The sequence below is a fragment of the Apium graveolens genome, chromosome 2 (assembly GCF_009905375.1).
Source record: "Apium graveolens cultivar Ventura chromosome 2, ASM990537v1, whole genome shotgun sequence".
In the NCBI taxonomy this organism is placed as follows: Eukaryota; Viridiplantae; Streptophyta; class Magnoliopsida; order Apiales; family Apiaceae; genus Apium; species Apium graveolens.
The window spans coordinates 50,156,224-50,169,868 of record NC_133648.1 but is presented as its reverse complement, the minus strand read 5'-3'; the positions used below and the strand labels follow the sequence as shown (position 1 = coordinate 50,169,868).

The following is a 13,645-nucleotide window of genomic DNA, read 5'->3' as shown; positions in this document are numbered from 1 at the left end:
AGCTGGGCTAATTTATTATTACTAATTTTTGAAATATTTAATAAGCGGGGATAAATAGCTCACAAATGGTTTGAATTTGATCAACATCTAGTATTATTCATCCCAGAGATACGCAGGACAATTCTCAAAATCTCTCACTTTCGATAAATCCGGCTGACTTGCTGAGTCCTTTACGTCCGTATCGAAATGGCCCGCATCTCTTATCCATAAATCCCATCCTAAAATAGTTTTTCTTCTAGGCCCATTTACCATTTATGACGACAAAAAAATTAAAATGGTTTTTTTGGCCCGTCTTAAATCACTCCGCCTTGCGTCTATCTATCAACTTCACGTAGACTAAATTAAGTAACCCCCCCCCCCCCCCGACTAGACCATATTAGCAAAATCTTTGACGAATATTTTAAAATCTGAAAAGGTATACAAATTACTAAATATCTGTATCAATCCACTTTATTCAAATCCCAAAATATCTGTATATTTTTTTTTATATCATCAAATATAAAATATTATATAAAATCTTAATCGAATATTATCATATTTTAATTATTATCTTGATTTAATACACCAAGTTTAAAGATATATTTGAACATCTTTATAAAATATAACCATATGAACAAATTTTCAATTAAATATACCTAAATTTGAATCGCATATCTATGCATGAGTATCTAGGATAGGAAGGTTGCTATATATATCATGTGACACATCACTTCATGAAAATTTTGGAATTTTTTTTGGAGAACATAAAGAAAAAAATCTACCAAAATCCAGTTTTTATACACCTGCCAATTGTAAATATCCATGAATTATTATAATCTGTTTAAATAATTTAAAATAAATGAATATGTCCTGTTATAAAAGCTACAACAGTGCTTTTATTTTCCAAAATATTCACAGCTTGTGCCAAGGATTTCCTTTGTTTTACACAAAAATATTAATCTTTCTTCTTCTAATGGCAACTCCGTTGTTGATTCATAAGAAAGACATTATACCGGTGAAACCTGCAAACTCCACCCCTTTTGAAGTTCTTTCTTTGTCTACCATAGACAATGAATATGTCCATGAATCACATTTTGAAATAGTCTTTGTATACAAGGAGAGTAACAACACTGATTCAGACCCAGCTTTGGTTATTAAAGAAGCCCTTTCCAAGGTGTTGGTTTACTACTATCCCTTAGCTGGGAAGCTCAAACGAGAGACGGATGGGAAACTCAGAATCACTTGCAATGCAGATGGTGTGCCTTTTCTGGAAGCGTATGCTGATTGTCAACTTTCTTCACTTAATTATTTGGATGGAATTGGCTCTGAGACTCTCAAACTTCTGTCTTTTGATTGTCCTAGTGAAAGTGAATATGGTTATCATCCTCTTTTTTTGAGGGTCACGAAATTTTCTTGTGGCGGATTTACTATTACGATGAGGTTTTCACATGCAATATTCGATGGATCTGGTGCAGTTCAATTTTACAAGGCTATGGCTGAGCTAGCAAGCGGAAAGAGTGAGCCAACACTCAAGCCTGTGTGGGAGAGGGAAAGGCTAGTAGGAAGAAAATGTGAAGATCTTGAATTTCCTCCTATAGGCAGGTCTTTGTTCGCAAGTTCACCATTTTTGCCATGTACTAATGTTGCACATGAATCTTTCTATGTAACGGAAGAAGCTATAGGAAGACTTAAAATGAGTTTGTCAAGGGAACTGGAGAAAACAGAGATGGAAAACTTCACCACTGCTGAAATTCTTGGAGCCTATATTTGGAGATCTAGAGCTAGAGCTTTACAACTAAGTTTTAATGGAAAAACCATATTTTGCATGACTATGGGGATGAGAGGCAGGATGAATCCACCCCTGAATGCAGGATATTATGGCAATGCTATCTTATATTCTCCTGAGGTAGTGTTGACAACGAGAGACTTGGAGGAATTTCCTCTTTCCAAAGTCGCCAAACTGATCAAAGAGAGCAAAAAATCATTGAATTCTGGCAGTGATTTTGTTCAAAAGATGCTAGATAAGATAGAGACAATGCTGCAGAATCATATTAAGGATGAGAATGCCAGAGGTACATCGTGTATGGCATTAACAGACTGGAGACATATAGGATTACTGGATGAAGTGGATTTTGGTTGGAAGGGAGTAGTAAATATGGTACCAATACCATGGAACAATCTATTGAATTTGTGTGTGTTATTACCTCCTTGCAAAATTAATTATGCTACTAAGGGAAAAGGTGGTGTGAGGGTACTTGTTACCCTCCCTCAAGCTGCAATGACCAAAATGAAGGAGGAAATGGAAATTCTTAATCAGCATTGAAAGTGGTCGCTCTCATATTCAATCAAAATCATGAATGTATCATCAATTAATTTAGCATCAACTATGTGTTCATCCAATATGTGTGAATTTTCGGTTCCTTTTATGCCTACCTTCTCTTTCTTTTCATGTCGTTTAAGAAGTTTGTTTTCAATATCCGTGGGTCTAACTTTCAAATGATAAATTTGGCCGAAAGAAAGGTTTTATTATCTTAGTCTACAGAGGCGGCCCAGGAATTTTGATAGGGGGTTATTTTAAAAAAAATAAAATCGCCCATGCAGGAGAAAAAGTAAGGTGAAAAGAGTCTCCCTAATTTGAGGGTATTACGGTCTTTTTCGCTCTAAAAATAGAAATTCTCCTATGAAATAACATTTCCCTATAAAGAGTACTACTTTATATTTTTAAAAATAAAAATTTGTGTTACATATTGTTATAATAACACAAATTTATTTATTTTAAATTAATTACTTTAAAGTATTCGAATTAAGTCCCAAATCAACACGACATTCGAAAAAAGATAGATCAAATTTGGATCTTCATTTTCAATATCCGAACCCGAGTCAAAACGGATCGAATTTAGATCTTACGAAATCCGGACCGATACGACCCATTGTCATCGCTAACTATACTATGTGCAAAACTAATACATTTATAAATAAATATAATTAAATAAAAAGGAACAAATACATTGTCTATTTTAACGATAAATCCAATAATTTTTAATAATATATGTATAATTCCTTCTCTAGGTGAGTACGTACCAAGCTCATATCATATATGCAACTGAAAAACTTTTTAAAATCATTACAAAAAAAAGGACTACGTCAACCACCCAAAAAACGATTATATTTAGCTTAATAGGATCGGATCCAGTTGTATTTAGTTTAATATAACTGTTTCTTGTGCTGGTCGAAAATGCTCGAATCATATTTAGTAGACCGGTTGTAATTATACTAAATACAACCGGTTAAATACAATCGCCTAAATACAATCGCTTGAATACAACCGTATACAGTCGAATTTGAATTTGCTAGATTTTCACTTAAAATTTTCAAATTTCGTTTAAAATTTGAAAATCCTGCCTAAAAATTTAAATTTTCATAAAAATTTAACAATCCCTCCCAAAATACTAAATTCGACTGTATATGCTCGTTTCTCAAATTCGACCACTTTTGGTGAAAAATCAATTTCGACTGTTTTCAGTACATATTCAATTTCAACTGTTTTTGGTGGATTATTATATTTAACTGGTTTCGGTTGAGTTAATATAACAAAAACCCCAAAAAAATCTGTTTTAAACCACTTGTAAAGAAAAAGCCATTTCTCTTCCTTAATGCACCAGACATCACAAAATAATAAAGGAAAACATATAAAACCAACACCTGGCTTAAAATCATAAAACTGGTTAGTTATAGTTATGTTTAGCTAGTTTGGTCATCAATGTTTAGTACTAGAAAGTTTGATGACCATTAACTTTACAAAAAAAGAGCAAAATTCTAAAATCCAACAAGTTTTTCGATTCATAAAAAGCTAAGTAGATATTATCAGGCTAATATGACAAAACCTACTATATTAGCGAATAGTTGTGTGCATCGAGGTCTTCATCATCATCTTAATTTCCGCCCGGTACCTCATTTCCATTGTTGGCGCTATTGTTCACAACCCGCTCAGCCATCACAGTATCCTACATAAGTATACCCGACTTATTAATAATTGCAATTTCCACATATTATCAATACTCAGGATGTCATAAAAAACTTGCACACATACTAATCTACCTGACAACAACACAACAAAACTTGTAGCTAAGTTCTTAACAAAACTTGTAGCTAAGTTCTTCATTTCCGCCCGATACCTCATTTCCATTGTTGGCGTTATTGTTCACAACCCGCTCAATCATCACAGTATCCTACATAAGTATACCCGACTTATTAATAATTGCAATTTCCACATATTATCAATACTCAGGATGTCATAAAAACTTGCACACATACTAATCTACCTGACAACAACACAACAGAACTTGTAGCTAAGTTCTTAACAAAATAATGTCAACAAAAGCACAAATATCATCCGAGTTGTATTAGACTTGAAAAATTATAAATTTAAATAGCAATATGAATTAAAAAAAAATAACAAGTAAATCAATCAAACTTATACGAGAAATAACCATAATTTAACTGATGCATAATATTGCAAATTTAACTTGGATAAACTATATTCTTTTCAAATATACCCATAAACCTCTTTATTCTAGTATTGTTAACAGATCAATCTAACATATTAACATCCAAAAGATCTTGTTCTAGTATTGCAGGCAACTACAAAAGGTTCTAGTATTACATTATTTTACAGAGCTCAACTTGATTATATGAAACCTCTGGTTAAACAACTTCACAAGTGTTACATAAGAAAAAAATCAAGAACAAAAAAATTAAGGAAAAACTCAAGAGCTTCCAGAAATCATCACAATGTAGAAGATAATATAAATACCAAACAATTAGTTGCATTGTAGATTCCAGGCAACTACAAAAGGATACGTTCAAAAGGATATCCACTTGATCATAGACTAAACACATATCCGTCCTGAGATATCCACTTGATCACAGACTTAAAACACATTTTATGCCCTAAGTAACTCATAGATGCTTTAGCTAAACAGTAAAATCATCTTCTACCGCACAACCAAATACGAACACAACATAAGAATCGTAAAACATCAGCAATTTTAAACATTTACGCATCAGTTACCAATTGGCAAACTACCCAAAAATAAGAAGATTTCATAAATATACTCATAAACCTCCTTGTTCTAGTATTGCAGTAAATTACAAAGCTCGGCTTGATTATATGAAACTTCTCGTTAAACAAATTCACAAGTGTTGTATAAGAAACAATTCAAGAACAAGAAAATTAAGGAAAAATTGCAGAGTTGCCAAAAATCATCACAATGTAGAAAATAATATAAGTACCAAATAATTAGCTGTATTTCAGATTCCAGGCAACTACAAAAGGATACGTTGAAAAAGATATCCACTTGATCATTGACTAAAACACATTTCCACCCTCAGATATCCACTTTATCACAGACTTAAACTACATTTTATGCCCTAAGTATCTACTAGAAGCTTTAGCTAAACAGTAAAATCTTCTACAACCGCACAACCAAATACGAACACAACATTAGAATTGGAAAACAACTTCAACAATTTTAAACATTTACACATCAAAGATCAGAAGATTTCATAAATATACTCATAAACCTCTTGTTCTAGTATTGCAGTAAGTTACGCAGCTCGGTTTATTATATGAAACCTCTTATTAAACAAATTCAAAGTGTTATATAAGAAAAAATTCAAGAAAAAAATTAAGGAAAAATTACAGAGCTGCCAGAAATCATCAAAATGTAGAAGATAATATAAGTACCAAACAATTACTTGTATTGCAGATTCCAGGAAACTATAAAAGGATACGTTGAAAAAGATATCCACTTGATCATTGACTAAAACACATATCCGCCCTCAGATATCCACTTTATCACAGAATTAAAACACATTTTCTGCCCTAAGTAACTACTAGAAGCTTTAGATAAATATTAAAATCATCTAATACTGCACAACCAAATACGAATACAACATATGAATTGGCAAACAACTTCAGCAATTTTTAACATTTACGCATCAGTTAACAATTGGCAAACTACCCAAAGACGAGAAGATTTCATAAATATACTCATAAACCTCTATGTTCTAGTATTGTAGTAAATTACAGAGCTCGGCTTGATTATATGAAACCTCTGGTTAAACAATTTCACAAGTGTTATATAAGGAAAAATTCAAGAACAAAAAAATTAAGGAAAAACTGCAGAGCTTCCAGAAATCATCATAATGTAGAAGATAATATAAGATTAATTGTATGAATAGAATAAAATCCTACGCTGTGCCTAAATCCTAAAGTAATCAGTTAGCATTAGCATTTAGAATTGAGCAATAATAAATACACTTCATACTATAAGAAAACTATACCATAATCATCATCTTAATGATTTAAAAAAATAAAGAATTTTACCTCTACAATTATGTTGTCATTATTCTTCAAGATTGGACCAAGCAAACCACTTAATGTCGGTACGTAATGATTATGAAGTGACTGTTGACTCGGGTCCGGAAGGGCAACATAGGCTAATTTACGCACCTCCTCTTCAAGAACGGAATGCTTCACCTCACGCGTGGGTAGAGAAAGAACCATCTGCCACACTCCATCTAAGATCTCCGACATCATCTTGTATATTTCATCAGGAACAGGAACTTGAACATCAACTACAGATTGAGATCTGCTCATTATTTGTTTCTTAATAACTTGTAGTGCATCCTGTGGGCCCAGAAGCTCAGGCAAAGTGTCTTGGGGATGAAAATTGATCCTCCCTTTCCTTGGAAATCTTGCATTAGCCATCAAAATAACCTCTCTCTTTTCATGAAATTCCCTTCGGGCACGGGGGGATGCTGGTTCTTCAATAAGCTCAAACTCAGGTGCTAATTCGATTCTCGCCTTTTTCAGTTTTTTCTACAGGGTTAGAAAATAAGAAATCCCACTTATATCATAAATAATGAACACAATAATTGAATACGAGTAAATTATGGACCATATATGTGTCTCTCTAGGGTTATATTACTAAAATTATTAATCTCTATTGGTTTCTAATGCACTTCTAGCCTAGTTTTTCTTAATATTTACTTGCTTTACTGTTTTTGCAATCAAATACACATAAAAATAAAAAAACTGTGTGTCAATGCATGACAATATCCTACAGTTTCATGAGCCTTCTAAGAGCTGGAATAACAATGGCGATTGACACTAATTTGGATAAAAGTTACAACAATTATATTATTTATATTGACATGTTAAAAAAATTATAGACCACCGTTTTAAAGCTTCATTTTCACATCAATAATGATCTTTAACCATGGGTTGGTCTCTTATCATTATGGCATGTATATCCTCGAATAAGCTCAAGCTAGATTTATTTTAAGATACATATATTTTACAAACCTCAAGATCTTGCACAGCTGGTTAAGTAGGATCATACGCTATACTCAAGAATTCTTCTTCGAAGATAGGCAACTCTCCCTTAGCCTCTCTTTTTTCATTAATTTCCTATCATATGAAAAAAATCTCATGAATCAGTTTATGTAGCAATTAAAAATTAAAATTAATCTATTTGCAAGAGTGAATACTACCTGACGTCTCTTCTTAAATGGTTTGGCCCCTCTGCGAGATACAAATTCAACCTTACTTCGGGCATTCTTGCCATTATTGGAATATTTTTTAAACTCTTCAGGCTCCTAACAATCAGACATAGAATTTCATGTGCACTGCGAGTAGTAGTAGGGCTTCAATCCTTCATCCCTAATTTTAAAATCTTTCATAGTATATCCAGCTTTCAAGAGATGCTTCACTTTTTCCACGAGTCGTCTCCTCTCAGCACTGAGAAAAGACTTCCAATTCCTATGTGGATACGCTCTCACAACTTGCATATTATTATAAAAAATACTCCTGCCAAATAAAATTGCATAGTATTATAAAAAATAAAAATTTAAAATTCACGTGTAAATTGCATAATATTAAGTGGAAAGGTGGAAAGGAAAAAACGTAGGTGTTTACTTACTTTAAAATTCTTGATACACGATATGTAAAAACCTTCACGTGAAGCTCCCCCTGTCCAAATAGTTTCTTCATCAAATTTCATACGAAAAATGTGCCCTAAAATTTTCTTGGGTGTATTTTCCAAGAAGCTATAATAAATAATGAAAACAAATTAGATTAAGACTAATAATTTCTCACATTAAGAATAGAAGAAGCTAGGTAATAAGAAAATTAAAGAGAATGCTTCCAAACTAACTGAACCTCATTTTAGTTAATAAATAGTCCTTATACCAGTTAAAGAGAATGAATTGTCATTTTAAACAAATTGGAAAGCTAATAAACTAAATTATAAAATTATTTGAAAGAATCAATTTTAAAGAAACTTTTCACACCTACAACTATAAAATGATTCTAAAACTATAAAATTATTTTAATATCTAAATGTTTTAAACTTTTCACACCTACAAGACCACAAAACTTCTAAAACCGAAATGCAAACTATCACATAATATATTACAAAATTAGGACCATGTTTCTAATCACAAGTGACACTATTAGAATTATACATTTACATATATTTAACAGTACGATGTTTCTATTTCTCCAAGATGAGGAAATCATGCTCTCATGACACTCTCAAATCTAATTTTGGTATAATAATTGGATGAGAACTCCCTATTATCTGTAGTATATTAGTTTTGTAACTACACGAAGCACCGTGAAAGTTGTCATCACTGTTCAGCTCTCAGTTGATACCTTAAATTACCCAGAAGTTAATAACAAAAAAAAGTAGTTCACTAGAAACTAATTAAAAATATACCAAATTAAAACTAACCTATTTAAATACTTAAAATGTGCAAAAGTGTACATATTCCTCCACAATATAACATTATGCCATTGAACCTTCTGCTCGAGCTTTGTTTCCTACCCATTAGCTGGCCCACCCAACTTACACTCAGTTGCTAAATATAGTGGCAAATGTTCCATTGGATCAAATAAATCAGGATTGAAGATGATTTTAAGTTTGAACATTATCCTTACTATATCTTTCTCTATTTTCTCTAAATCCGAGTACTTGAGATTTGAATAGCATAAATCTTGAAAGAAGTTGCACAATTCAATGATACGATCAGCTACATGCTTCAGAAGAAGATCACGACAAATGATAGGCAACAATTTTTGCATGAAGACGTAACCATCATATGATTTCATACCACGAATGCAATTTTTTGCCCAATTGATACACCTAGATATATTTGAGGCATAACCATCTGGAATTTTCAATGAGACAATCCACTTGAACAACTTATGAACTTGTTCCTTTGAAAGTGTGTATGATGCATGTGGTTCAGTGCCATCACCTCGAATCCACAACTCACGGTGTACACCCAATTCTTGACAATCTTTTCTTGACTTTGCGTTATCTTTGCTCTTCTTTGCATTACCAAGAATTGTGTAGAAAATAACGTCAAAGACATTCTTTTTTTTGTGTACATAATGTCAATATTATGACGAAGGCTAAGTGTCTCCCAATATGGAAGCTTAAAAAATGGAGAAAAACGAGTCCAATTATGTTTCACCCTATAATCTCTTGGTTTTTTCTTATGTGACTTTCCCAGAGGGGAAATTGTATTTGCTCACACATCACCATTGCACGGCCCGCTCAATGCCGAGCATAAACTGATCGTGTCTCTATGCTTCCAAATTTAGTAATCCTTCTTAGGGGATCATCCCCCTCTAAAAAATATCGAGCAGTGCCATGAAAAACTTGTTTTCCCACCATATTTGAGTTGTTTACCCTTTACTTGTCCCATGAAAACTTGACATTATAACTTACCTTTGGTGGACCACCCGCTAAGCATGGCAAGTTCAGGGAAGTCACTAATAGTCCACAAAAGTGTCGCCTTCATGATAAAATTTGTACGTGAGAACATGTCATATATTTCAACCCCAGTATTCCACAACACTTTTAATTCATCAATTAATGGCCTAAGATAAACATGCAAGTGTTTTATTGGATCTGTCGGCCCAGGAATAAGACGAGGCATGAACATATATGGAGCCTTTGTACACGTAGAGGGAGGAAGGATGTACACAACAACTACCATAGGCCATACCGTATACTCCTTCGCGTGCTTGTCACGAAAAGGGTCAAATCCATCTGTAGAGAGCCCGAGTCTTACATTTCGAATCTCTTGTGAAAATCTTTGAAATCCCCGATCAAATTGTTTCCATTCATATCAGTCCGCTGGGTGACTTAATTCACCTTCAATTGCAATTCTATCATGGTGCCATATCTTACATTTTGCAATAGTCTCGTCCATGAATAGACGCGGAAATCTCATGGTAGTAGGAAAATAACACAATATTTTTCATGGAATCTTCTATTTTTTAGGATCTTTCTGCTTCTGGTATCTGTCTCCATTACATATATTACAATTTATCTTGTCATTATGTTCCTTGTAAAATAGCATGCAATCATTTTCTCAAGTATCAATTTTCTCATACTCCATATGTAATCCTTTAATAATCTTTCGCATGGTGGAGTACTTCTTGGGCAATTTATGATCATCAGACAATACTAATCCAATATGATAAAGCAATTATTACTGCAATTATGCTTGTTTTCCACTCAAGTAACTTCATTGAGAACTCCAATATTGTAAAATTGACATTGTTTGGATAAATTGGTTCAGAAGCAGTATTCACCATCTTGTAAAATATTCTTGCTGTTTCGTTTGGTTCTTCCTCAAAATTCTCGCAATCCTCAAAATTATTATCACCACGTGCATCATACATGTCATCGTCTCTTTACCTAGAACTCATTTCAAACTCAACTGGTGACATATCTTTCTCCCCGTGACAATCCTATCTAGTACACCAATGCATGATACCATGTCGATATAAATTAATTTTCACGGTATTAGGCATCTTAAAGTACCTATTTCGACAATCTTGGCACGAACATCTTATAAGACCATTATCTTCTTCTTCTCTATGTTCAATAACAAATGTAATGAAGCGATCCACACCGGCTTTATATTCTTCCGTTAAATATTTTTCCTCATTAAATTGATTATGACCAATTCAACTACGATCGATTGCCATCTACAGTGCGCACATATACATAATTATTAACCACTAACAATATCAATATATTGCTTGTCAAATAAAATAATATCAACATATTACACTATATATCATCCGATTAATAAAGTTAGTAAATAATAATTATTTGATATTTATCAATAAATTCAAGTTAATAAAATCATTTCTACATATGTTAAAGGTATGCAATTATAAAAAAACAATGACTTAAAAAATTCATAAAATATAACAATAAAAAATTGATAATTTTACTTACTTGATGATAATGGATGATTACATGAATGCAAAATGGGGTGGAAGAAGGGAGAATAGGAGGAATTACGGTTGCTGGAAAAAAAGGCAGTAAGGTGGTTAAGATGGATCTCCTAAATTCAACTGAATCAAGTTGTTCTAAACACATGCGGTTGAATTTAGAAATTCAACCAAAACCGGTCGAATTTACAAAATTAACCATTAGCGGTTGAATTTATAAATTCAACCGAAAATAGTTCAACTAATATAAAAATTCCTGCCATTTTCTAGAAAATTTAGAAAATGAGAGAGGGAAAACTTCCGCCATTTCCAAAGACTAAATCCAACTGACATCGGTTGTATCCAGGAGTACCCAATATTTTTCATTAGCGGGAGAATTCCCTCCAATTTTTTGGCGGGGCTAAATTAGACCGAGGGCGGTCGAATTTAAGAGGAGCGGCTAAATTCAACTGCCTCCTGTTATAATTGATTCTGGTCGTATTTAGGCGGATGGAATTGTTCCTAAATTCAACCGCCTAAATACAACCGTTTTTAAATATGATTGTCGTTGGTTGAATTTAGCCACGCCCCTTAAATTCAACCAGATATGGGTGAATTTGATCCAATTGTATTTATACAGTTGTATTTTACTTTATTTTGCTATAACATCACTGTTCATAGGGTGAATCCGTCACTGCTAGTCTACGAGTAAAAGATTCCAAAATTATTGTCTGCGCATCTTTTTGATGGTGTATATATGTATGTTCATCATTTGATCTTCAAAACTCAAAATCTCTTATACAAAAATTGTTTTTACGTTAAAATTGTAATTGTTAGAAAAAATTGGATTTTTAGATCATAGTTTTATTATGTTCTTGATAATAATCCTAAAATTTAATGATTGGAAGTTGTTCCATGATATGTGAACTTAAACTTTCATGTATGGTTTTAAGAATTTTTCTTAATGAAATCCATAGAGAAATAGAGTTGAAACTAGTAGCTTGTAAAAGCTTGAAATGGAGAATGTGTCATTTGTCCCACATTGAAAATAAATAAAGTGAGGATTTTATTTATTTGTGATTTAATTTTTTAATTAGAATTAATTTATCAGTCGGGCTGAGTTATTGTCTCTGTTGGGCTTGGTCACTTTGTAAGTGGGCTGAGTCAGATTCAATGAATCTGGACATGTAACTGATAAATAAAGATTCATAATTAAAAATATTAAAACTGATTTAATGTGTGGATTAAATACAAAAGCTGTTATATTTTATTTAAATTCAAAATCAACAGTTTTGATTTATGTATTAAATGAGCAGTTTTGATTTCTGATATTAATGTATATTAAAGTCTATTAATATCAAGGTTGTAAGTTACACTTAGCCTCTACTATAAATAGAGGGCCTAAGTTGTTGATGAAACATACCACACAATATTCTCTTCTCTTCTCCCTCTCTGCATTTTCTCTCCCAAAAACACAAGTTCGAAGTGCTGTAGGTTGGTTTTCCGGCGACTGAGGTGCTGGTCGAGGTGGAGGTTTTGTTGCTGCAATTAACATAAACTCCGAGCTGTTTTATCCTGGTGGAGATATTGCACGCATCCCAAACGCAGTAGGTAGGGGGCAATATTCTCATCAAGAAAAGCCAGGGCTTCGAGCAAGGCCTGGTGACTCAGCTGTGATCGTATTTTCTTGGCGTTTTGTATCTATACACCATTATTTCCAGACACGTTTGAAAGCTATGGTTTCGGGTACATCTTCGTTTTTCTCTTTGTTATTTCAGTTACTAATTTTGTTTACATGCATGTTTTGCTTTGTTAACCGTGGTCTTGGCCTAGACTTGCTAAATTTTATATATACTTACCTCTGTGTTGTAATATTTGTTAGTGAAATTTACAACATTCTTTAAGAGAATATTAGTTATTTAGAATTTAGCATAATGGTTAACGAAAGTGAGGTTATCGTTGGTGGTGGTAGCGGTTCGGGTGCAACTGTTGGGGCCATTGATTGGACCACCTATAGTTTCCCACAAGCTGTTGAACTAACCGGTTTACCGGAGAAATTCAACAGTGGCATTGGCTTTTCTCGCTGGCAGAAAAGGATGAAGTTGTGGCTGACTATAAAGGGTCTGTGGTCGGTTGTGGAATATGAGAAACCAGTAGTGGATCAAGAGAAGGCTGACACAGTTAAGGCTTTTGCGAAGTGGGCTGAGAAGGATGGAGTGGCTAGGGCGGCCATTCTGGCGGCACTAACAAATACTTTGTTTGATGTCTATTCTTCTGATGCCTACTCTGCAAAACTCTTATGTGATAAGCTGGACCAGACACATAATACTGACTCACAAGGTCTAGATAAGTATTCTGTGGCAA

The 13,645-nt window shown here is 33.3% G+C and overlaps 1 protein-coding gene across 1 annotated transcript; it reads left to right on the top strand.

The window, feature by feature from the left end:
- The first annotated feature begins 952 nt into the window (after positions 1-952).
- Positions 953-2,302, top strand: LOC141689398 (tetrahydroanabasine acetyltransferase-like). The gene has a single exon (XM_074493677.1). It carries the CDS (start codon positions 953-955, stop codon positions 2,300-2,302), a length of 1,350 nt encoding a protein of 449 aa, XP_074349778.1.
- The last annotated feature ends 11,343 nt before the right edge of the window (positions 2,303-13,645 follow it).